General features: G+C 44.7%; 1 protein-coding gene across 5 annotated transcripts in view; it reads left to right on the forward strand.

The window, feature by feature from the left end:
- ptk2ab (protein tyrosine kinase 2ab) overlaps positions 1-26,270 on the forward strand; it is a 121,958-nt gene that overhangs the window by 68,824 nt on the left and 26,864 nt on the right. For 4 of the 5 annotated variants that reach the window (XM_080767110.1, XM_080767109.1, XM_080767111.1 and 1 more), the window contains 2 exons: positions 11,879-11,990; positions 24,550-24,627. In XM_080767110.1, coding sequence (XP_080623236.1) covers positions 11,879-11,990; positions 24,550-24,627 — 190 coding nt within the window. Of the gene's footprint in view, positions 1-11,878; positions 11,991-24,549; positions 24,628-25,652; positions 25,851-26,270 lie in introns of all 5 variants that reach the window. The other variant, XM_080767113.1, reaches the window with a different exon arrangement.

Below are 26,270 nucleotides of genomic sequence, written 5' to 3' on the forward strand. Positions count from 1 at the left end.
CCGCTCGACCCCACGAGGCAGAGTCCCTCTTTCCCTCACGTTGTGTCCCACCTCCCGCCAGCACACGGCCGTGCGTACGCAAAAAAAGTCCATTGGTGACGCATTTGGTGAATGCATTTTTTTTACATGATGCAACTTCTTTTCCACTGCCTCTTGTGAGCTGTTGGGTTCTCATTGCAACCTGGCTGCTGTGATGTCAGTGGGACGGGGATGGGCTCTATGGTAGTAGTATGGAGAAGTTACACTTTCACCTTCCCAACAGCAGGTGTCACTCTTTGTCTAACAGTGACAGTCAATTCAATTCAAAGGGCTTTATTGGCATAAGAAAACATTATGGTAGATCATACATGTATATGTCTGTTAAAACCCATTTAGACCTGAGGACGATTCTACAAAATGTCTTCTAAATCCTGACCGTTTTCTGAAAATGTTTCTATGTCAGTCGTTCTCAAACATTTTCATGTCAAGGAACCCCAAAAATGTAGTAATTGGCCGCCGACCCACATCTGAAAATATATTGTTTCAGGGAAGCCCCCCCCCCCCCCCAGAAGCAAAGATTTTAGTTTCTCTGAAAGAATATATATTCAATGATTTGCGCCACATTTTCAAGATTTTTCAAAAATAGCAGCTACAAGCTCGTAGCACGGAACTCGGTGCCAGAGGAAACCATGCAAGGCACCGACCTGCACATCGGGAGCAATCAGGGGTTCAGAGTCTTGCTCAGGGACACTAACTCTGGGGGGACACTAACGACACTAACTCTGGGGGGACACTAACGACACTAACTCTGGGGGGACACTAACGACACTAACTCTGGGGGGAGCCCACAGGGATCGAAGAACTGGGAACGTTGCGGTTTCCATCCGGTCACTCTACCCCTGTGTTGTGTATTAATAAGTGAATGGGCAGGTCTAGTATAGCTGGGCTCTCTGTGTGAATGTATTGAGGCGGTTGTGGCTCAGGAGGTATAGAGCAGGTTGTCCAATGATCCGTGGTTCGGCGGTTCGAATCCCGGCTCCTCCTCCTGTCCACATGTCGAAGTGTCCTTAAGGCAAGACACTGAACCCCACATCGCCTCCAATGAGTCGGTCGGTGCTATCTTGCCACCATTGGTTGGTGTGTGAATGTGGGAAGTGAGGACGCTGGCGTCGACTGTTCGCGGCTTCACCTCCCAATGTATGAATGAATGGACCATTAAGTAAAGCGCTTTGAGCACTTGGAAAAGCGCTATAAACATGGAATCCATTAATATTATTATTGATGTCATACAGAAGCCTAGTGAGGTGACACATGATGGAGTGACAAACCCACATGAAACACTTTGAACCTGGAATCCCTAGCAAACCTTTCTATTAGAAATCTCTGATCTGAGCCCCTAACTGAGCAGGCTGGTGCCTTGCATGGTTTCCTGGTGGTCCTATAGAAGAGCGTCGCAGTCCCGCCCCCTTTCATGATGACGCCAGGCCCAAGGAAAGAATTCCCAATGCATTTTCCTCATAGACATTTCAAAAAGCATTTATTTAAAGACCTTTTTAAGCGTCGTACAAAGCCAACTCGAGTTGTGACAAATCATGACAACAAACTTAACATCTTTTGGACCAAACAAATAATTACAAAGAAGAAAACAACAATGATTTGTCATGGCTTTGTACGATGCTTAAAAGGTCTTTAAAATGTCTATGGGAAAAATGCATGGGGAATTATTTCCTGGGTCTGGTGTCGTCATGAAAGCGGGCGGGACTGTGATGCAGTCTATATGCCGTTGGTGGCTGAACGTCTGTGTCAATGGGGTGAATGTAAAGAATGTTGTAAATATATGTAAATAAATCCACACACCGTATAATCTTTATTTTAAACATTTGAACAGACATTTTAGACAATGGACATTAAAAGTCCATAGACTTGGCTGCCTGCCGTCTGACGTAATTCCCGAAAAGCCAGACGTCGGAGGGGGGATAGCGCCCCTCAAAAGCGAGGACAGAGACCCCTGGGGACGATATAAAAACAGGGTTTAAGTGGTTTATGAGCTGTTGGACATGCATAGCTTTTTAACACATCAATGTAGAGTTTCTGTAAGCGTTGTTCTACATTGGTGTATAATAAGGGGAATAACACAAATAATACTTTGGCATTCAGGCCTAAGGAGTTTTTCTTTTCTCTCCAAGTCATGCTGTTTTATTTGTATAGCTGCTATCCAACGTGTGTGCTAACAAGATGGACTGGTCAGGAAAAACCCAGACCTATACACATCAGTCATGGTGTCCTGTGTGTCTAACATGTGCTTCTCTCGTTGGCCGTTCTGCACAGGCTGCATGCAATTCCATCTACTAACGAGGTACTACTGACTATAGAGACTAGAAAGCCTTTAACCTGACAGTTTTAACTTTGACAGTTTTCTGAAATACCCATGTTTCTATGTCAGTGGTGCTCAGTATTTCATGTCAAGGACCCCCCAAGGATTATATGTAATTGGCCGCCGACCCCCATCTAATAATATGATGTTCCAGGGATCCCCTAGAAACAAAGATTTGAGTTAAAACCGTTCGCTCTGAAAGAATATGCATTCAAAGATGTGTGCCTCATTTTCACGATTTTTCAAAAATAGCAGATCTACAAGCTCGTAGCGCGGCACTCGGTGCCGCTCTACATGAGCTTGTAGATCTGCTATTTTGCAATAGCTAAATTATAACATAATGCCTGAAACACCAGGCTGAATGTCGTCAAATGGCGGATAAATAATGGACCTTGATATGAAAAGAGTATTAATCCCCGAAAGGGAAATGTTTATTTTATTTTGTATCTAATGTTTCAGTTCGGTGTTTGATTTCAGTTTAGTTATAGGTTTATGATTTTTTGTTTTTACTTTCTAGTTTTTATTTAGTTTTTAATCTGATTTTGGTTGTTCAGGTGTTACGACTTATAGGACAGCCTTGATTTATAGCAAGTCAAAAGGGCAGGCTGAAAGAATGCATGATGTCAGATGATATGGTGGAGAAAGAAAACCATAAAAAGATTATTTCGTGTGGAATTCTGTTTTTGTTTTGTTTTGGGTTTCTCTCTCTCTCTCACTCTCTCCTCTCTCTCTCTCTCTCTCTCTCTCTCTCTCTCTCTCTCTCTCTCTCAGTTGTAGGCCTTAGCCTACTAGCTTAGCCTTAGCTAGTTCTGTAGCTAGTGAGAAGAACACAGCGTGAGGCTTTGTTTGTCTGTTCATTCGCTTTGAAATCTTTCTTTCTTTCTTTATTCCTTTCTTTTCTGTTAACTTTCCTGAATGACATGTAACTGTCTTGTACCTAAAACAGGCATATAAAACCAAGCAGCTGAAGAGTAGATGTGTGTGAGTGTGTACCGTATATAGAAAAATGCAGAAACATTTTAGGTTTCTAACTAGTACTTATACTAATGCTTAGCAGTGTTGGCAGCACTGCAGGAATCCACCATTTGATTTGATACACACACGCGCGCGCACAGAGGAAAGTTTTAGTGCATATTTAACTCATGTGGTTTTATGACTTCGCTTAAAACCAGCATGACTCACACCTTTCCTACACTCTTCTCTTCTCTTCTCTTCTCTTCTCTTCTCTTCTCTTCTCTTCTCTTCTCTTCTCTTCTCTTCTCTTCTCTTCTCTTCTCTTCTCTTCTCTTCTCTTCTCTTCTCTTCTCTTCTCTTCTCTTCTCTTCCCCCCTCTCCTCTCCTGGTTGCCATTCACCTACATATTTCTAATAGGAGACAGTCTCTTGATAACATTGAATACACGTACTGCTCTGGAAGTTGTTGGTTGCAGACAGACAGCTCGAGTGGTACAGTAGTCAAGGTGATGAGATGAGCATCCGTGTACAGTGAGGGGTGCTCATATACTGTATGTACATCATCATACATCACATTCGGTGCTCAATCAGCCAATCACCTGAGCACATTAGACACAAAACGGTGCATCCCAGGCCCATTCTGTGCTCTCACACTCACACACACACACACACTGTACGTATACTGTAGTCCATACAGTGGCAGACGGTCTGTGTTGTGTCCTGGAGACCGAGTCAATATTGACCTCTCTTCACTCTGCAGGCTGGGTATTAATAGGAGAGGCATCTGTCCATGTAAGGGCACGGGAGTCCTGGCTCCCATTTTTATATCATGATATTATCAATTATAGGGTTGGCTTGCCAAATATGCAATGCTTATGTGGCTACCGCTGCACTTTTCGTAGTGTGTGTGTGTGTGTGTGTGTGTGTGTATGTGTGTGCATGTGTGTGTGTGCGTGTGCGACTGTGCGTGTGTGCAAAACGTGCAATTAGGACAAGATTCAGGTTGGGGTTGGGTATAGGATTAGATTCCCGAGTTGTACCAAAACATCCAATTGACACTATAGGCTGAACAAATTTAACGGGAGCACGACTCCCAAATCGCCCAAAACAGCCGAGCTACTCAACAAAAATAATGTACTCGTATGATCGGTATACTCGGTATCGGCGAGTATTAACCCATTTTTGACCTGACCTCAAAAAAGAAAAGAAAAAAAAGTCTTCTGAAAGAATATATAGTCAAAGATTTGTTGCCGCATTTTCATGATTTTTCAAAAAATAGCAGACCTATACAAGCTCTTGGCGCGCCACTCGGTGGTCGCCTGCATCGCTGCACTGAAGCTGCTCCAAATGACACTCCCATGCGTCCCATTGCGCGTGTGAACGCACCGTTATGCCAATTCATACGTCCGGCGTCGTCCACCAAAGTTTTTCCAAGCGTCGCAGTGTCTGGCGGGTATGTAAATCTAAAAAGTAACTAGTATAACTAAAAGTTTTCAAATTATTGCAGTGAAGTAAAAGTGCAATATTTGGATCCAATCTGAAGTGGAGTAGAAGTAAAAGTATTGGAAATTAGTAGTACAAAATGACTTCAAACCAATGTTCTTAGTCACTTGTTTCCACCACTGTACTGTACTGTACTGTACTGTACTGTACTGTACTGTACTGTACTGTACTGTACTGTACTGTACTGTACTGTACTGTACTGTACTGTACTGTACAGGCGGTTCGCCCTGTACAGTTTTTTCCAGAGAGAAAGTAAGAGTATATAAGAAATGGAACATGGAGAGAGAGAGAGAGAGAGAGAGAGAGAGAGAGAGAGAGAGGAGGGCAGTACACTAGTACAGTGACATCATATCATCTGTGGAGTTATGGTCCTCTGCGCTCTCTCTCTCTCTCTCTCTCTCTCTCTCTCTCTCTCTCTCTCTCTCGGTCGAGCCAGCAGGACACTCCATCTTACTGTATAGCTTGTTGTCTCTTTTTGGACCTGCAACTCTTTCCACATTAAACCATTTTGGGCGGGAACCCCTTTTTGGTGTTTTTAAAAAAAAAAAGCATTATGTCATGCTTTAGCTGTTGGAAAAATAGCAGATCTGCAAGCTACATATAACTTGTAGGTCTGCTATTTTTGAAATATCGTGAAAATGCGGCACAAAACCTTGAATATATATATTCTTTCAGATTCTTTCAGGCCAAATACATATAGTTTCCGGCGTCCTTGACGTGAAATATATTGAGCACCACTGATAAAGAAACACAGAAAACTGTCAGCATTTAGAAGACTTTTTATTTTTTATTTCAACGTCAGGCCTAGATGGGTTAAGAGTTAGGTTTTCAGTGTGTGTGTGTGTGTGTGTGTGTGTGTGTGTGTGTGTGTTGTTTAGCTTTTGTTTGGTTGAGACACAGCGGGCTCAACGTTTTGAGGCATAACCGTTGTTCCGGCTGTTGACGGTCTGACCTCATTTGACGGTAAAGTAAGATTATTTTTGTCTGTTGTTTTTTTGCTCTCTTTCTACGTGAGCTAGCCTGCCACTGCCAGGTGGCAGTGATGAAGTGATTGTGTGACATCACACCACACATGCATGGACATTTTGGAACAAGTGAGATATTCTCAATACATCGATGGCACTTTTTATTTATTTGGGGGTCTTGTGGGTTAACATGAAAGCGGTGAAGTTGGCATTGCCCGTGTTTTACTGTGTTTTTTTTGTTTTTTTTACTATAAGTAGTAAGTGTGCAACCCAGTTTTTTCACCCAGTGCCAATTATCTAATGTAATCCTGGGAGTGGGCGCTACACTTCCTCTGCCAACCTGGGGGGGGGGGGGGGGGAGCAGACTGACCTCATGCTTCCTTCCATGCATGAGGAGTCCAAGCTGACAGGGGAGAGTTTCCCCGGCCGGCCGGACGTAGCGCGTGGAAGGAACACGTTATTCCGACCAGTTCCTTTCCCCTCCATCAGGCCCCCCGGCTGGCCAGGGGGAGGCAGTTTCTAGAGACTAGGAGTACTGCATGTTTTTGTGAGGGTATACCTACTCTAGGGGGACACGGGGAGAACATGCAAACTCCGTGTTTCACTGTGGTTTGACAAATATTCAGATTGTTTTTGCTAAAAGGGTTGGAGAGACATTGGTGGACATTGCAGGGATCTGATCCTAGGTCAGCAGACTTACATGTATACTCCCATCCAACGACACGGATCTTAACCACATGTCTATCACCTCGTCCATCCACATGCATTCACATTAGTCATGCAGCATGCCACGGTATTATTCCGCTAAATACACACAACACGTCACCTGCAAGGTATTTTTTAACCCATTTAGACCTGAGGACGACAAAAGCCTATAAATCCTGAAAGTTTTCTGAAATACCCTGTGTTTCTATGTCATTCGTTCTCAAACATTTTCATGTCAAGGACCCCCGAAAATATATGTAATTGGCCGCCGACCCCCATCTGAAAATATGTTGTTCCAGGGACCCCCCCAGAAGCTCTGAAAGAATATATTCAAACATTTGGGCCAACATTTTCACGATTTTTCCAAAAAAAAATAGCAGACCTACAAGCTCATAGCGCGGCACTCGGTGCCGCGCTATGAGCTTGTAGATCTGCTATTTTGGCGTTACTGGCGCAGAGTGAGAAACGGGAGGGAAGGGCACATCTCTCTTCCTCAATCGTTACGGTCAGCGTGCCATTGAGCAAACGCCTTTAACGGCATCTGCTCCCAGTGTAGCTACACACAGTCAGCAAGCGTGTTTTAATGGCAGTTACCTCAACGTCCCCCTGTATAAACATGCACATATATACTGTATACACTGAGCACGCCTTGTTATTCCAGGTGCGTGCGTGCGTGTGTGCGTGTGTGCTGATGTAGCTAGCTGGTTGAGTTTTGTCATTGAGTATGTTTATGTATGATTTAATTTACTGTCATACTGTATAGTGTGGTAATAATAATACTTTCTGGGATTTATATAGTACTTTTCGAAGTACGACAAACACGCTTTACATGTGTGGGCAGCCGGGGGAGAGGACAGGGAAGATGACACAACTGTATTAGGAAAAAGATAAAGCAGTGAAGGATAAGAATTAAAAGCAATACAACACTAATTAACTAACTAACAGTATAATCAAGTCAACTCGGGAAGGATGGACTAAACAGGTGGGTTTTCAGGGCGGCTTTGAAGGTAGTATTCTACTGGGAAGCAGCGTTTCGTGTCGTATGAAAGCAGGGAATCATAGCTTCAAATTGACATATTGGTTGTTCAGTTTGACCCACCAGTTTTGGAGATATATATATATATGGCTATAGAGGACTGCCTCAACTGAACAGGATCTGAAGGTTCGGAGAGCACTTGCCTGGAAAGCCTTGCACGGGATGAGGAGAGTGTGGAAATCAGACATGGGAGAAGACCTTAAGAGGCGGCTGTTCATAGCTACTGTGGAGTGCTGTATATGGGGCCGAGACATGGACCCTCACAGTACAACAGGAAAAAGCCCTGGATGGAGTCTACACAAGAATGCTACGAATGGCACTAGGTGTCACATGGACGGACCGCATCATGAAATGTGGACCTCTATGGGGACCTATACCACGGGTCACGGACAAAGTCAGAGAGAGAGAAGGATGAGGCTGGCAGGGCACTGCGTCAGGCACCCATAGAACTTGAGGCAAGTAAATTGACCCTATGGGAGCCAACCACAGAGCAAAGCTAGGAGGGGGAAAGAAGCGTACCACCTAATGTAGACGTGCTGCGGCGCGACAGCTCGGCTGACAACACTGCAGAGCTCAAGATCCTGATGTTGGATTATAGGAAATTGTGGAGGGCAGCGATCCAGGAGTCCCGAGTTGGTGTTGGCTACTAGACCTCACTCTCGCAGCAACAACAACAACAACAACATAGAGTAATGTCTTGCAGAGAAACAGAAAGTTCAGAAAACAGGCCTGAAAGGTTCACTTTTGTGACATTACACCTAGCTACACGTTTAAGCATTTATTTCATATCTACGTGTCGATTTCAGCTCTGACATTTATTCCAGCCATGCTATGTGAAGAGCCTGCGTGTGCTATTAACTAGTTCTAACCATATAGATCCCTATACAGACAAACGATAAGGAATCCAGCTGATTTCAATATTGGATTGATTGTGGTTTGAGCCAGTCCTTCATGACTTGGATTATCCTCCCTGGAGACGCCCTGTCATTGACAACGATATACAACAACGGTGTCCTCTTCAGTTGTTGTTGAGGTCTATAAGTGACCCGGGACGTTTGCACATCCTCGGAATGTTGTCCCCTGCATTTAACCCCGTCTTAACCATCAACAGCAGTGGGCGACTGCCGAACAGTCAGGGGGAGTGTTTGGGGTTCCATGTCTTGCTCAAGGACACTTGGACACTAAGCCAGGAGAAGCTGTGGGTTCCCAAACAGCTGCTTCTCTCTCTCTCTCTCTCTCTCTCTCTCTCTGTCTCTCTACCTCCTGAGCCACAGTCACTGGCTGCCACTGGCTGCCATTAGAACTGTGGTTTTCAAGCTTTTTTCATATCAAGGTCCATTATTCATTCAGCTTTTGAGCCACGGAGTCACCAAAAATGTAATGAGATTTAGCCTCTCCGACCCAAAACTTCAAACATTTTGTCCATGCTGTGTTGATGTTGGTACGATAGGAGAGATAACATGCAAACGTTGGTCAAAGTAACAGTCATTCTTAAGTGATGCAGATGTTTAACAATAATGTAACTCTTAAGAGCGTAAAATGGACCCATTTGGTTATAATAATTGATCACAATAAGTAGGATTACAATTAAAAATGCTCTCAACCACTTTCACCCTCGCAAGCCCCCTTTTGTGGTTCTCATCATAGGCGAAACTCTTCCAAACATTACGATTTAACAGAGTTTATAGATTTTAAAAAATTGCTAAAATCACAGATTCATCAGCTCACAATATGTTGCACGGTGACTCGTTGTGGGTTTGTAGAACTGCTATTTTTTTAAAGTGAGCGTAAGCGGTTAAATGAGACTTTAATAATAGAACCACGGAAACATCACATGTAGCTGCCGATGTTGCTGCCGCATCTGCGTGCGTGCGTCCGTACATTTGCATAGTGCCGACAGACAAGGACAGGTGAATGGACACACATGCACACACACACACACACTCACAGCAGGACAGAAGGGTAACAGTGGTTCCAGAAATAGCTCTGCCCCCTGACAGACAGACAGACAGACAGACAGACAGCGGTGCAGGAAAGTGGGAATGTTGGGTGTGTGTAGTCATTGTAGAATGTAGCTTCCGAGCCTCCGCTCTCCCATGATTCTGCCTTGGCATTGTCTCCAGGGAACAGGTCAGTATGGGTCATGTATTTGAGCTATAGTAGAACTATGTGTGCTGTGTGAGTGCTTTTGGAAACTTTGCTGAGATTCCGAGAGATTGTTTTGACGTGATTTTGTAGTCTCCAGGTATAGGAGTTTGTTTTGACATGGTTTTGTAGTCTCCAGGTATAGGAGTTTGTTTTGACATGGTTTTGTAGTCTCCAGGTATAGGAGTTTGTTTTGACATGGTTTTGTAGTCTCCAGGTATAGGAGTTTGTTTTGACATGATTTTGTAGTCTCCAGGTATAGGAGTTTGTTTTGACATGGTTTTGTAGTCTCCAGGTATAGGAGTTTGTTTTGACATGATTTTGTAGTCTCCAGGTATAGGAGATTGTTTTGACATGATTTTGTAGTCTCCAGGTATAGGAGTTTGTTTTGACATGGTTTTGTAGTCTCCAGGTATAGGAGATTGTTTTGACATGATTTTGTAGTCTCCAGGTATAGGAGTTTGTTTTGACATGATTTTGTAGTCTCCAGGTATAGGAGTTTGTTTTGACATGGTTTTGTAGTCTCCAGGTATAGGAGATTGTTTTGACATGATTTTGTAGTCTCCAGGTATAGGAGTTTGTTTTGACATGGTTTTGTAGTCTCCAGGTATAGGAGTTTGTTTTGACATGGTTTTGTAGTCTCCAGGTATAGGAGATTGTTTTGACATGATTTTGTAGTCTCCAGGTATAGGAGTTTGTTTTGACATGGTTTTGTAGTCTCCAGGTATAGGAGATTGTTTTGACATGGTTTTGTAGTCTCCAGGTATAGGAGTTTGTTTTGACATGGTTTTGTAGTCTCCAGGTATAGGAGATTGTTTTGACATGATTTTGTAGTCTCCAGGTATAGGAGTTTGTTTTGACATGATTTTGTAGTCTCCAGGTATAGGAGTTTGTTTTGGCATGATTTTGTAGTCTCCAGGTATAGGAGTTTGTTTTGACATGGTTTTGTAGTCTCCAGGTATAGGAGTTTGTTTTGACATGATTTTGTAGTCTCCAGGTATAGGAGTTTGTTTTGGCATGATTTTGTAGTCTCCAGGTATAGGAGTTTGTTTTGACATGGTTTTGTAGTCTCCAGGTATAGGAGTTTGTTTTGACATGGTTTTGTAGTCTCCAGGTATAGGAGTTTGTTTTGACATGGTTTTGTAGGGGGGGTCCTTGAAATTAAACAGGTTGAGAATCACTGCTAGAGCCGTACAATTATTCTATGATGGGGGTCTCTGCAGGCATAGCTTCCACATGGGGGTCCGCGGGCTAATACATGGCAATTTGGGGGTCCTTGACATGGAAAAGTTCGGGAACCACTGCTATAGGGAGTTGTATTGTCTAGTGTCGACACAGTGTTTCATTATAATGTTGTCTTTGAGATTCATCACATGAGGTGTGTGTGTGTGTGTGTGTGTGTGTGTGTGTGTGTGTGTGTGTGTGTGTGTGTGTTGCAGTGCTCGAGCTGAAGTGCGTGGTTGTGTGTGTGTGTGTGTGTGTGTGTGTGTGTGTGTGTGATGCAGTGCTGGAGCTGAAGTGTGTGGTTGTGTGTGTGTGTGTGTGTGTGTGTGTGTGTGTGTTGCAGTGCTGGAGCTGAAGTGTGTGTGTGTTGCAGTGACTCGAGCTCAAGTGTTTGTGTTGCAATCCATCCGTAGCAGGCATGTCACAATTAAGTATTACATAATCGCCTAATCGGAATTGTCGTCGTATTTGTTTGCATGCTGACATTTACATTGATTTTAAAACCTTTTAAAAATGGTCTACTCTAGAAGGTCTTTATGAAGGTCTTTATGCCCTGAGTGACATAAACAGAGTTAATGAACTTGAAAGGACGGAACTTTATTGATATCCATAAAGAGCGCATCGCTCCACAGGCTGTGGAGCGCCTATTGGGCAACAATCGTTCAGTATACAATTATACAATAATTAAATATGGCCAATATTTTGGCCATTCGTTATTTAGTATCAGTTATTGTCAGTCATTTCTTTGTATACGCTATTTAAGTTATTTGCCATATCTACCCTGTGCAATCTTTGTTTACATACAAAGCCTGAAAGGCAAACGGAGATGTATATTATTTTTGTTTGTTGATGGCAATTGATCGTCAACTGAAACGTCTCGATGGTGACGGCCATAATTCATAGATGAGGTGTGTTTGTTTCGCTGTGTTGTCTTTCAGTATACCATCTTAGAAGAAGGTCGTTCATAGACGAGGTGTGTTTGTTTTCGTTGCAGTACCATCTTAGAAGAGGAGAAGGCGCAGCAGCTGGAGAGGAGCAGGATGGAGATGAGGAGACAGGTGACGGTGTCCTGGGACTCTGGAGGCTCCGACGAGGCACCACCCAAAGTAAGACACTGTTTACACCACCCAGAGTAAGAGACACTGTTTACACCACCCAGAGTAAGAGACACTGTTTACACCACCCAGAGTAAGAGACACTGTTTACACCACCCAGAGTAAGAGACACTGTTTACACCACCCAGAGTAAGACACTGTTTACACCACCCAGAGTAAGAGACACTGTTTACACCACCCAGAGTAAGAGACACTGTTTACACCACCCAGAGTAAGAGACACTGTTTACACCACCCAGAGTAAGACACTTACACCACCCAAACTAAAAAAGGGTTAGACAGAAAGCTGATTTGCTCAGATGACGTAAATTCTCCTTTACTAGGACAAAGAGCTGTATGTAGGATGGGCTAGAATAGCGCCCCTCAAAAAAGGAATCATATCAAATAACTTTAAGGATAAGGAGTAAGGCACCAACGGAAATAGGGACCTTAATCTGAGTGTGCGCGCGCGCGCGTGCGTGCGTGCGACCTCTTCTTTGTCTTTCAAAGATACGCTTTCCTTGACAATTATTCTTAGAAGCTTTATTCTAAATGTACATACTTTATAAACCAAGAACCGTCCAAAAAGGAAGTTTCAAATGAAGTTACTGTGACGTCGTGTAGAATTCCACCTATTGTTTTATGCATGGCTATTGGGGGGGGGGGGGGGGGGGGGGGGGGGGGGGGGGGGGGGATTGGAGATAATTGAATCTGATTATGGTCTTTCAGAACACAGCAGGGGATTTACGCCAGCGTGCATGTAGACGTACTGTACATACACTGAATTAAGTTGTTAGTGTATGAATTATGAACGTCTCTGTACATGCCTGTAGATGGTGTGTAGAGGGGAAACCCCACGCCATAGACAAGAGAATGGAAGGCTTTGTGGCAGACCCGTCAAAAAAAACTACTTAACCCATTTAGACACATTTAGAAATTGCTTGTTTTTGCAGTTTTCTGAAAAACATATGTTTCTATGACGACGTTCCTCAAACTATTTCATGTGATGGACCCCAGAAATTATATGTAATTGGCCGCCGACCCGCTCTCTGAAAATATGACGTTCCAGGGACCCCCCCCCCCCAGAAGCAAAGATTTGAGTTAAAAACGCTCTGAAAGAATATATATTCAAATATCTGTGCCACATTTTCACAACTTTTGATCTACAAGATCTACAAGCTCATAGCGCGGCACCGAGTGCCGCTCTATGAACTTGTAGCTCTGCGATTTTTCAATAGCTAATTGAAAGCTTAAAACACTAAAAGGGGTTCCTGTCCTGAATGGGTTGAGTCAGCGGTGACTGACAATATGAGCCAATGTAGCGTCCATATTTTGGGGCGTGTCATACTGTATAAGGTATACAGTATCTACAAGCTCACGTTGTTAATTTTGGGGTTGTCACTGGCTAACGTTTGTCGACCAGGGTTCACACGAAGACAAATTGAAACTAGATAAAGTACCCACAGGTCTCCACCAGGGCAGGTCAGGTTGTGGCCTCCTGGTGGCGCTATAATAAGCCAATGTGAAAAGGGTGCCTTGGATGGCAATTGGATGATTTGAGGCATTAGCGGGTTTTTGTTCAAAACGGGCCAATCCTGCAAATTTTAAAAAGCCAATGTCGGCCAATCCGGATGGAACATGAAATATCGGACAGATCCGTCTTGAGCACATGACTATAGAGATACTGTGTAACGAATTGTTGGACAAAATATGAAGGAGTAATAGCAAAAAAAATTAAAAGAATGTGTTTCACAAAAGTCGGCCTCCTGGTGGCGCTATAACAGGCCGTTCCGGAAAATTCCGGGCAGAGGTTCATCGTTGGCATCCAGCCCAGGGAGTGAGCGCGTGTGCAAAGTTTGGCATCGACCGAAGCAACGGTATACAGTTCGATGTCACAAATACAATACTGTACATGCATAGAGCGCAGTGAAAGACACGTTACAGTACACTTACAGTACAGTACAGTATACAGTGTCTGCCATGACGTCACTGAGCGCACACACGTGCACCCGTCGAGATGCCATGGGGGAAAAATGTAATAATGGAGCAGCGGAGTGTTATATTCCTGTGCGTGCGTCTCACAGTTTCCATAAAACGTCCAAACTTTTGAACCGACCCGACTCAGTCTGAAACCCTGCAATTATATAGAACTAGACGGATGGATGGATGTGTCGGGAGGATTTTTTCGCTACCCGACAAAGACGAGTTCACCCTCCTTGCACCCTCCAACCACCCGGTTTGCCCACCCACCCTAGCACCTCCTCCTCCTCCTCCTCCTCCTCCTCCTCCTCCCTCTCACCCCCCTTTCCTCTTTCACCCCCCCCCCCCCCAGCTGCTTTGAGTGAGTGTGTGTGGGTGTATAGCCCTCCCTATGGCTCTCACCCTTAACCCATTCTGACCTGAGATCAGATTCTAAAAAAATGTCTTCTACATCCTGACGGTTTTCCATTCTGACCTGAGATCAGATTCTAAAAATGTCTTCTACATCCTGACTGTTTTCCATTCTGACCTGAGATCAGATTCTAAAAGTGTCTTCTACATCCTGACTGTTTTCCATTCTGACCTGAGATCAGATTCTAAAAGTGTCTTCTACATCCTGACAGTTTTCCATTCTGACCTGAGATCAGATTCTAAAAAAATGTCTTCTACATCCTGACTGTTTTCCATTCTGACCTGAGATCAGATTCTCAAAATGTCTTCTACATCCTGACTGTTTTCCATTCTGACCTGCGATCAGATTCTAAAAAATGTCTTCTACATCCTGACAGTTTTCCATTCTGACCTGAGATCAGATTCTAAAAAAAATCTTCTACATCCTGACTGTTTTCCATTCTGACCTGAGATCAGATTCTAAAAAAATGTCTTCTATGTCAGTCGCTCTTTGATTTTTTTCAAAAAAATAGGAGACCTACAAGATCGTAGCGCGGTGGCGCGCTATGAGCTTGTAGGTCTGCTATTTTTAAATGGCTAAAGCATAACGTAATGCTAACACCAAAAGGGGTTCCCACCCAAAATGGGTTACAATACAATGATATACATCAGTGGTTTTTTCAACCAGTGGTCCGGGGACCACCAGTGGTCCTTGAGGCTGGTTCCAGCTGGTCCCCCCCAGCTGAGTGATGGAGAGGTGGTAACCAAATGGACCCTTTATTAGATCTTTAACTCTTGAGAGCGTGAATTGAAAACAAATGAACGAACCTGTACGGGTCAATTTGGTTTAATTGTACGCTCTCTCAAGAGTTACATTATTGTTAAACATCTGCAATACTTATAATGTATACAAGAAGTCTACGGTCTATACACAATTTAGAGAATGTATAGAATTTGCTATTTTCATCAATGCCTGTTGTCGCTCCTAAAAAGCACCACATCAACAAAGCATGTTAATGTAGACAAAGTCCTATCCAAACGACGACAACATACTCTTTAGTCTTTGGTCTGCAAGGCTATAGATCTCATCAAAACGGTGGTTCCATGTGGCTCCAAATGCCCGAATAAATACTGGGCCTTATGATGTGAAATGGGTTGAAAAAAGACCCCCTGATAATAATATTATACATGATGAATTATATCATTATCATCATGGCTTTGATGTGGATATATATATATATATATATATATATATATATATATAGCGTCTCTTCTCCGAGGGCTGTCGCTTATAGTCTGCGCTGTTCCTTTTCCTCACTCTGGCATGCCGTTAGCCCTCCTGTCTTGCTGCTCTCTGCTTCTCCTTTCACTCCCCTGTCTCTTCCTTCCTTCCCCCCGTCTGTCTGTCTGTCTGCCCGCCTGTCTGTCTGTCTGTCTGTCTGTCTGTCTGTCTGTCTGCCTGCCCGTCTGTCTGCCCGTCTGTCTGTCTGTCTGTGCAGCCCAGCCGCCATCCCACCCTGCAGCCGAGCTTCAGTCTGAACTGCCTGTCTGCTCCGGGCCTTCATCATCATCATCATCACCAACAACAACTTCATCATCATCACCACCACCAGCACCACCATCGCCACCAATCCAACCAACGCTTTGCCTCCCAGCTCTCCCTCTGCCTCGGACAGCCGCCTCCTCCTCCTACTCCTCCTCCTCCTCCTCCTCCTACTAGATCTCCCTCCTCTTCCTCCTCTGACTCCCGCCCCCCTCCTCCTGCTCCTACTCCTCCTCACCCACCCGCTTGGCACAGTCTTCCCCGCGTATACGATCGCCAGGCGTCCCGCCCCGACACCTCCTCCTCCCCCGAACTCTCTGCAGGCCACTACTCCTACCCTCGCCCTCTGCCGCCCCAGAGGACGAGCCAGTCAAACGCCCAGACGACCCGGTACGCCACCTCCTCTCTCCCCCGCCAGCTCAGCCAGTACTGTAACCATGTTAGCCCTCCTCCTCGGCAGCACCATCCCCAGAAACAGCATCCACATTTCCAGGCCCAGAAACAGCCACATTTCCAGGCCCATGAGACCGCGGTTCCCTCCCCCTCCTCGCCCCTCTCCAATCCCAGCCTCCTCCTCCTCGGAGGCTCATGCAGCTGCCCCAGACCGCACGCCACGTGTCAGCCGCACTCTCACTCCCGGCCCTGGCACCCCCCGGCTGGGGACTGGGAGACCCCCCCAGGGTTCCGCGCCATCAACGGGGGACACCCCTCCTCCCTTTCCCAGAGCGACAGAGCCCTCTGTCTCCCTCATCATACCTACTCCTCCCTCCTCACGACGACCTCTCCTCCGACCGACCTGACGACCTCCAGACCCCCTCCTCCTCCTCCTCCTCCGACTGCCGAGACGAGCCCCCCGCCGCTCAGCCCTCGCTGCCCCGCTACCCGCCCAGACAAACCCGCCTTTGTTCCTCGCGGTTCCTATGAGGCACAGGTGATTTTTAGCCCATTTAGGGCCTGACGTCGAAATAATAAAAAAAAAAAAAAGTCTTCTGAAATAATTATGTTCAAAGATTTGTTGCCGCGTTTTCGCGTTTTTTTTTCCAAAAAATAGCAGACCTACAAGCTCGTAGCGCGCCACTCGGTGGCGCGCTACGAGCTTGTAGATCTGCTATTTTTTCAATAGCTAAAACACCAAAAGGGGTTCCCGTACAGAATGTGATAAAGTTAGTGTTAGTGTAAAAAATAGCAGACCTACAAGCTCGTACCGGCGTACCGCGCCACTCGGTGGCGCGCTATGAGCTTGTAGATCTGCTATTTTTCAATAGCTTAAAGCATAACGTAATGCTAACACCAAAAGGGGTTCCCACCCAGAATGGGTTAATGATGGTTTATAATCACTCATATCTGCATCTTCCAACCTGAAATGTGACACACCAACTGTGGTTCCCACTTCAGGACGTTGTGTGTGTGTGTGTGTGTGTGTGTGTGTGTGTGTGTGTGTGTGTGTGTGTGTGTGTGTGTGTGTGTGTGACTGTGTGTGTGTGTGTGTGTGTGTGTGTGTGTGTGTGTGTGTGTGTGTGTGTGTGTGTGTGTGTGTGTGTGTGTGTGTGTGCTATAGCGTTGACGTGCCCTTTGCTTGTTTCTACCTATTCTCAGTCCCGCTGCAGATTCCTGCACTAAACCCCAATTCCGCCGCGCTTGTTATAGTCTGACCTGTCTATAGCTCCCATGGAATTTTCGAAGTATAATTATATTTATTACAGATGTTCAAGAAATGACGTCGATGTGCTATTTTTATATGCTATAGGCCGAAACCCAAAAGCAGGACTTTAACGTCGCTGTGAACGAATTCAACAGCAATGACTTGTTTTTCCAGTGCGTCGCTACGCTAGCCTGCAGTGCAAAGGAAGGGATACTTCACCAGGCTAAGATAGCATTAGCTTAGCTTTGACAACTGTTGGCATCAGGGTCGTTTTTGGCAGCAAGTTTTCTATTTTAGTTTAGTTTAGTTTAGTTTAGTTTAGTTTAGTTAGTTAGTTAGTTTAGTTTCTTTGGAATGAAACTTAATTTCGTTTTAGTCACATTTTAGTCACCTGGATTGTTTTAGTGTTAGTCTAGTTTTAGTCCACTAGGTGTCATGCGATTTTAGTCGACTGAATCCACAGTGGATTTAGTCAACTAATATTACTAGTATTTCGGCGGTCGTTTTAGTATGCCGTCGTAATGACTGATTTTATACACTTGCTGAAAATAGCCGATCTAGATCTGCTATTTTCAGCATGCAACCAAGTGTAAAATGACTTATACTCTTGTCCACTAGTGCCTTCCTAACATTTTAGTGTAGTTTTTTATTTGTTGACGAAATTGTTAATATATTTAGTCTCATAGTTTTAGTCATCATAGCTTAGTTTTCATTTAGTTTCCATTTAGTTTTCGCCAGTGAAAAGAAAGTAGTCGACGAACATTTTTCCAGACACCATCGTACGACTGAGTGTTAGGTGGACATCACTCATGCGTATGTCGTTAGGTTAGCACTACCAACCACCACAGATGGATAGAACCATGTCTGAATACACACATCTAATAATCTGATCACTTTGCAAATAACAGTGTGGACAGTCGCTCCTCTATAAAGATCCGATTTTGAGAAACAAATCCGATTTTGTCTCAGTGTCTCATCTGCTATATTTCCAGAGCGCAACACCCGAACGCAACCGAACATAAAATGACTTGTCCTTTGGTTCTATCGGATCTCTATACGCCACAAGTCATTTTAGGCCAAATGTTGTTGACGAAATTGTCATAGTTTTAGTCATCATGGCTTAGTTTGTTTGTAGTTTGTTTTAGTTTTCATTTGTGAAAAAATGTATCGTCGAGTTTTGTCTGCAGTAAAAAAACAAAACAAAGCCAGAATGAATGCTGGCTTTGCCAGGCCCGCTGTGACCTTGACCCCGGCCGGTATGTTGCTGGACGGTAAACATGGCTGGTTTTAGCAGGTGACTATACCTCGTTCTGAAACAGCTGTGTAACTTCACCCTTCACCTCCCCCGACCCCGAGTCAACGCCACCTCCAGACGTTGTGTATATATGACGCGTGGTTGAGAAAGTGTCAACATTATCAAGCAAGTTGCCTGAAAGGGTTTGTGTATAGGCTTGGGTTTACTGGTGTGTGTGAGTCATAATCTGCCAACATCAAAACTATGACGTATACAGTTTAAACATGTTGAAGGCGAATTAAGTGACTCTTATTTAATTGACTTATTTCGATCAGTGTGATTAACAATTTAAGCCTTATTTCGTACTTCGGTCTGCAACGTCACTTTTTTGTGAAAATAGCTAATCTAGTTTTTTTATTTTTTATTATTTACTTAATTTAATATAAATTAAAATTGATTCGTTTGATTTATAGCTGCTATAAGCAATAATATGTCAACATTTGAATGACCTTTTCTTTTCTTTTTTTGTGTATTCAGACAGCCAGCAATGGGTAAAATGCTCTGTGACACATCTAGGGGCCGCAATCTGCTTTGTCATTGGTCGATTTCCCTGTCTACTTCCTGATTGGTTAGTCATTTCGACTGGGTTTTTTTTTTTTTTCAACCAATGATAAAGCTTCTAGGAACATATTTGAATGCAGATTGTGGCCCCTAGATGTCTCACAGAGACTTACATTTTTTGGGGAGTGTTTTACTTAATTCTGGCTGTCTGAATACCAAAAAAAGAAAAAATGTCATACAAATTGACGTATTATTGCTTATATAGCAGCTTTAACTGTTGCACCGGTAAATGTACAGTCGAACCTCATTTATGTAGCATAATAACATACCATGGGACATTGAAAGGAGATACTATACTATACCTATATATGTATATATACATAAAAGAATATAGAGTTGAGTATTGACAAATAGAGGAATACTGTAAATGTCCCTGTTAAAGAAAGTGTCCCATGTGGACAAGACCGTGCTCTAGGGTCATGGGTCCATGTCGACCATGCACTCTGACCTGGCGTGCGTGCATGCGTGCGTGTGTGTGTGTGTGTGCGTGCATGCACATAATTCCGTTCAAGACTGATTGTTTGGGGTGTACAGCAGGGTGTAAGGTTGTAAATCCAAGCAGACAAAATGCTCCGTGTTGGAACGGAATCAAATTTGTGAAATAAAGTCCGTTTTGGACAGACGACGGAGGATCAGTCGTCCAATTATAACACAGCGTTGCTGCCAATACAAACAAATGTGGAACCACTTTCGACTCGGCATCCCTATTCCTCTGGTCATGTCATTATATAAGGCTTAAATCTTTTTTTTAAACTGTACAGAAACTACAGGCCTATACAAGCTATCGGTGTGTTGTTGATGCAGTGTGCTACAGTACGGTATAGATCGCCATGTTCTCGCTATTCTTGGTATGATGATGACATGAGTATATAAACGAGGGATTAAGTGGTTTTATTACACGGCTGTGGCTGCGCATTCCTGACATTCCTAATGCCGTCGTGAGTTAGGGCTTATACCGAGTGTCTCAGAGGGTTGCAAAGTTTAAAGAAAACAAAACGACGAAAACATTGCAATTAGAGTGTGTGTGTGTGTGTGTGTGTGTGTGTGTGTGTGTGTGTGTGTGTGTGTGTGTGTGTGTGTGTGCGCGCGCGCGCTGTGTCGTGTTGGATTTCGGCCTCTGTACAGAACTAAAACAGGACACTGTTCCCAGTAGATGTTGTTTTTAAGGCTGTTTGCAAGGATTTCTGCTATTCAATCGTAAATCCTGTCGGCAGACGGGCATTGTGCGTGCGTGCGTGCGTGCCTGTCTTCACCAGTAGATGGGGCTACAAATCCACATGATGACCATGAGCGTGATGGTGGTGGGACTTGAGGATGTTGCAAGTGGGCCCCCCAAATAATTGCCAAACTATCCATTTAGCTACATGGGGGACCACCTCAAGGACCGGACCCACACTTTGAGAAGCACTGGGTCGTCTAGGCGGGGACACATTGTTCCTCTCTCTGTCCTTCTCCCCGTGCTATGCCGATGCGGGGACAAACTGGGTTTGTTTCATAGGATCTCTGGCATTTCTCTCATATAAACCACGTCGTAAGACGACGGGGGGATTTACTCCCTTAATCGTTTAATGTCGGGCTGTCACTGCGTCACGTGGGGCTGAAAGCTGCACATTCCTCGTGGATTCCTCATGAGTTGGCAATAAAAAACGCTCCTCAGCCGTCAGTGATTCCAGGCTGCCATGCGATCTGACAATAAAGCTTTTGGGGGGGAAATGGGGGGGGGGGTGTTTAACCCATTCTGAACGGGAACCCATTTTGGTGTTAGCGTCATGTTATGCTTTAGCTATTGAAAAACCGCAGATCTACAAGCTCATAGCGCGCTACGAGCTTGTATAGGTCTGCTATTTTTGAAAAGTCGAAGAGAGCGACTGACATTTTTAGAATCTGATCTCAGGTCAGAATGGGTTATTCAGACCAGTGTGTGTCCAGTGGAAACCTCGTATGAATCTGATCTCAGGTCAGAATGGGTTAAGTGGCGTGGGTTACTATTACTATAATACACTCAGAACATATAGCCTATAGCTATAGTAGATTATAATAAGCACGACTATAGAGATGGATGATGTGCTGTAAACGCGCTGACGCTCCAAGCCTCGAAGGGGGATATTTTTAGGATATTTGATATTGTCGCCTGTTGGGCAGAAAGAAACCTTTTTTTTATATATTTTGTTTTATATATACAACCAGATCTTATTTTAGTGATGTCTGGGGAGACAAGAAACACATGACACCATGGACACTTTGAAATACTAGAATATCTATAAAAAGTGTCTGTGCTATTCATAAAAATAGCACAGCACAATTTTTCTCTACTCTGTGTCTCAGAGCTGTGGGCAGTTCAGAAACCACCTCTACTCAGTCTGTGTCTCAGCGCTGTGGGCAGTTCAGAAACCGCCTCTACTCTGTCTGTGTCTCAGCGCTGTGGGCAGTTCAGAAACCGCCTCTACTCTGTCTGTGTCTCAGCGCTGTGGGCAGTTCAGAAACCGCCTCTACTCTGTCTGTGTCTCAGCGCTGTGGGCAGTTCAGAAACCGCCTCTACTCAGTCTGTGTCTCAGAGCTGTGGGCAGTTCAGAAACCACCTCTACTCAGTCTGTGTCTCAGAGCTGTGGGCAGTTCAGAAACCACCTCTACTCAGTCTGTGTCTCAGAGCTGTGGGCAGTTCAGAAACCGCCTCTACTCAGTCTGTGTCTCAGCGCTGTGGGCAGTTCAGAAACCACCTCCACTCAGTCTGTGTCTCAGCGCTGTGGGCAGTTCAGAAACCACCTCCACTCAGTCTGTCTCAGCGCTGTGGGCAGTTCAGAAACCGCCTCTACTCTGTCTGTGTCTCAGAGCTGTGGGCAGTTCAGAAACCGCCTCTACTCTGTCTGTGTCTCAGCGCTGTGGGCAGTTCAGAAACCGCCTCTACTCAGTCTGTGTCTCAGAGCTGTGGGCAGTTCAAAAACCACCTCTACTCAGTCTGTGTCTCAGAGCTGTGGGCAGTTCAGAAACCACCTCTACTCAGTCTGTGTCTCAGAGCTGTGGGCAGTTCAGAAACCGCCTCTACTCAGTCTGTGTCTCAGCGCTGTGGGCAGTTCAGAAACCACCTCCACTCAGTCTGTGTCTCAGCGCTGTGGGCAGTTCAGAAACCACCTCCACTCAGTCTGTGTCTCAGCGCTGTGGGCAGTTCAGAAACTGTGTCTCAGCGCTGTGGGCAGTTCAGAAACCACCTCTACTCAGTCTGTGTCTCAGTGCTGTAGGCAGTTCAGAAACCACCTCTACTCAGTCTGTGTCTCAGCGCTGTGGGCAGTTCAGAAACCACCTCTACTCAGTCTGTGTCTCAGCGCTGTGGGCAGTTCAGAAACCACCTCCACTCGGTCTGTCCATGGTGGCATCTCGTCTCTGATTAAGTGAAAACTATTCAAGAGACTATGACTAAAACTGAAGTAGAAATTTGCTGCCAAAAACAACACTGTACTTTATTTGTCATTTTTTGAGCTGCATCTAGTTGGTCACCGCACCAAACCCTGCTGTGCGTCTTTTCTGTGTGTGTTGCTTTTTTTCTTTTTTTCTTTTTAACTGGGATTTCCAAGAGAAGCTTCTGTAATCATGGTCACAGACTCACAGCTTTGGCTGTCAACACCCTCAATCGGTTCTCACACTAAACACTAATTGTGCTAAATAACACTAATTAGGGCCCTTTTTTGCCGCCTTACCCCCTTAAGCCCATAAACTTGTATTTAACTTGGGCGATTTTACCATAATATTGAAAAAAACAGGAGTGTGAGCTTGTAGATTTGAACTATTTTTTAAGATGTTTTTCAAAATAGTGTCTAAAACATTTAGACAGAACGGGTGAGGCGTGATAGGGCCCAGACATCTCATAAAGGCTGGCCTCCAGGGGTCCTTTGAGGTCTTAATTTGAGTCCTTTATTGTCCCCAGCTGTTTGATTGGTAACTCTGAGAGTGTGTGAAACACCCGGGAATCGTACCCGGGTCTCCAGCTCGTGGGAAGCCAACAGCCCTGTGACTCAGGGGAGATATTAGTCTTGTAGGCCATCAGGCTGAGGTTATGGGGGTATATGTGGCCTAATGCATAGTAAACTTCAGGGGGTCCTTGAAATGAAAAGGTTTGAGATTCACTGCTATATGAACCATTGCACACCTCTATGGACACCATAGAAAGGTCATACAGGTTTGTTATATCACAGCGGTGCTACGTATGTATCACTGCCACCATCACAAAGAACCACTGAAGAAACTGAACCAACGTACGTGCGTGCGTGAGTGTGTGCGTGTGCGCACCTGCGCGCCAATTTAATTGTGTGTTTTTGGTTAGACCAGGGTAGTAGGAACTGTTGTCCTTTCTTTCTTTGTCAGTAACATAATATGTGTTTTGTCCAACAGACTTTTGCTGTCTGTTTGTCTGTCCATTTCTGACTGACTGACTGACTGACTGTCTCCTTGTCTTCGCACAACTCCTTGACTGTCTGACCGTCTGTCTGTTTCCCTGTCTGACGTCTTGTCTGTCTGTCTGTCTGTCTGACGTCTGTCTGTCTGTCTCCCTGTCTGTCTGTCTTGCTGTCGGAGGTGTGGTCCAGAGGCAGCTTCAATGAGAGGGTGTGGAAGGTTAGAGGTCCCACTGGTATAGATCTTAAGACATAATAATGTTGAATAATATGTAAATTCTATACATGAATGACAAAAAAAACAAGCCATTCCACACTACTACATCAGCATCTAACCCAAGCAGCAACACAGCTGCAACACATGGTCGTGACCCATCCACGTTCCAGTCGTTTGTAACACGGGAGATGAATGAGCAAAGTGTCTTGTTTTGACCGTGATTAACTAACTATTAACAGCTTGTTGTTGTGGGTTCTGCACTGCAGCTCCTCCCCCTTCCTCTTGATTGACAGCTAACCCAGCCACACAAACAGCCAGCTTGGCGGTTCTGTGTGTAGACCGTCCTCCTCATGCCTGGTGTCCCCCCCCCCATCCCCCCTCCCCTCCCCTCCAAACACAACAAACAAAAGCACGAGGTTTTAACGATTCTGTCTCACTGTCTGTCTGTCTGTCTGTCTGTCCTACGTCTGTCTGTCTGTCTGTCTGTCTGTCTGTCTGTCTGTCTGTCTGTCTGTCTGTCTGTCTGTCTGTCCTACGTCTGTCTGTCTGTCTGTCTGCAGCCCAGTAGACCAGGCTACCCCAGCCCTCGTTCCAGTGAAGGATTCTACCCCAGTCCACAACACCCCGGACACTACCAGGTACACACACACACACACACACACACACACACACACACACACACACACACACGCACGCCTAACAACTTGGTTCCTTAACTTTTTCTTGCGCCCAATTCACACCAGTATTCTCCCGAGTTCGGAGGAAGTGGCGGTGGAGGTTTTCCCTGCGTTTTGTCTTGTTGCACGCCACCGTCCCCACTGTAGCGTATAGGAGGCGGAGCCAGCAAGAGAGAGGCGTGGCAAACGTTTTAGAAGCGACGTGCGAACGTGATTAGAGCAGCAGCAGCAGCAGCAGCAGCCAATCAGAAGTGTGGACTAGACAGAACACCAATAGTGGTCCAATCCAGTGGTGTAGAAATCTCTACCGCTATACTGGTGTGAATTCTGCCTTACTTTCTTGCTTTCTAACCCCTGTTCCTTGCTTTCGCCTATCTTTCTTTCTTTCTTTCTTTTCTTTCTTTGTCATTTTTTCTTTTACCCTTTCTTTTGTCTTTTTCTTTCTTTCTTTCTTTGTGTCTTTTCTTTTTCTTTTGTCTTTTTCTTTCTTTCTTTCTTTGTGTCTTTTCTTTTACTTTTGTCTTTTTCTTTCTTTCTTTCTTTGTGTCTTTTCTTTTACTTTCGTCTTTTTCTGTCTTTCTTTCTTTGTGTCTTTTCTTTTTCTTTTGTCTTTTTCTTTCTTTCTTTCTTTGTGTCTTTTCTTTTACTTTTGTCTTTTTCTTTCTTTCTTTCTTTCTTTGTGTCTTTTCTTTTTCTTTTGTCTTTTTCATTCTTTCTTTCTTTGTGTCTTTTCTTTTCTTTTTCTATCTTTCTTTCTTTGTGTCTTTTCTTTTTCTTTTGTCTTTTTCTTTCTTTCTTTCTTTGTGTCTTTTCTTTTACTTTCGTCTTTTCCTTTCTTTCTTTCTTTGTGTCTTTTCTTTTACTTTCGTCCTTTCCTTTCTTTCTTTCTTTGTGTCTTCTCTTTTTCTTTTGTCTTTTCCTTCCCTTTTCCTTCCTTTCCTTCTTGCCCGTGGGTGTGTCCCCCTCCTCCTCCTCCTCCTCCTCAGATGGCGGGGGGGTACCCCGGCCCCCACACCCTGCCCTCCGTGCCCAGCGCCCTGTACCCTCCTCAGCCCGTCGTGCCGGACACTCACCACGCACACACACACCCACGGCCGCACCACGTGCACACACACTCTCACGCAGCACAGCACCTGCCCCTGCCCCACGGCCAGGACATGGCCCTGTGGGGCTCCGCCATGGAGGTAGGGCAGCCAGCGCACACATACACACACACATACACACACACATACACAACACACGCACGCACACCAGTCTACAAGCTCACAACGACACATTGTGAGCTTGTAGATCGGCTATTTTCAGCATGCAACCAAGTGTAAAAATGACTTGTACTGGATCTCTTGTCCACTAGTCCCTTCCTAACATTTTAGTCTAGTTTTTATTTGTTGACGAAATTGTCAGTATATTTAGTCTTGGAAAAAAAGGCAGTCGACAAAAAAGAATTGTCATAGTATTAGTCGATGAAATCAACACTGACACACACACACCCCCACACACACACACACGCCCACACACGCACACACACACACACATTACACACACACGCTGTCTACACCTGCCTGTACCTATATCCATCCATACCTATATGCGTCCATCTGTGA

Source organism: Protomyctophum bolini (assembly GCF_963924005.1).
Source record: "Protomyctophum bolini genome assembly, chromosome: 7".
NCBI classification, from domain to species: domain Eukaryota; kingdom Metazoa; phylum Chordata; class Actinopteri; order Myctophiformes; family Myctophidae; genus Protomyctophum; species Protomyctophum bolini.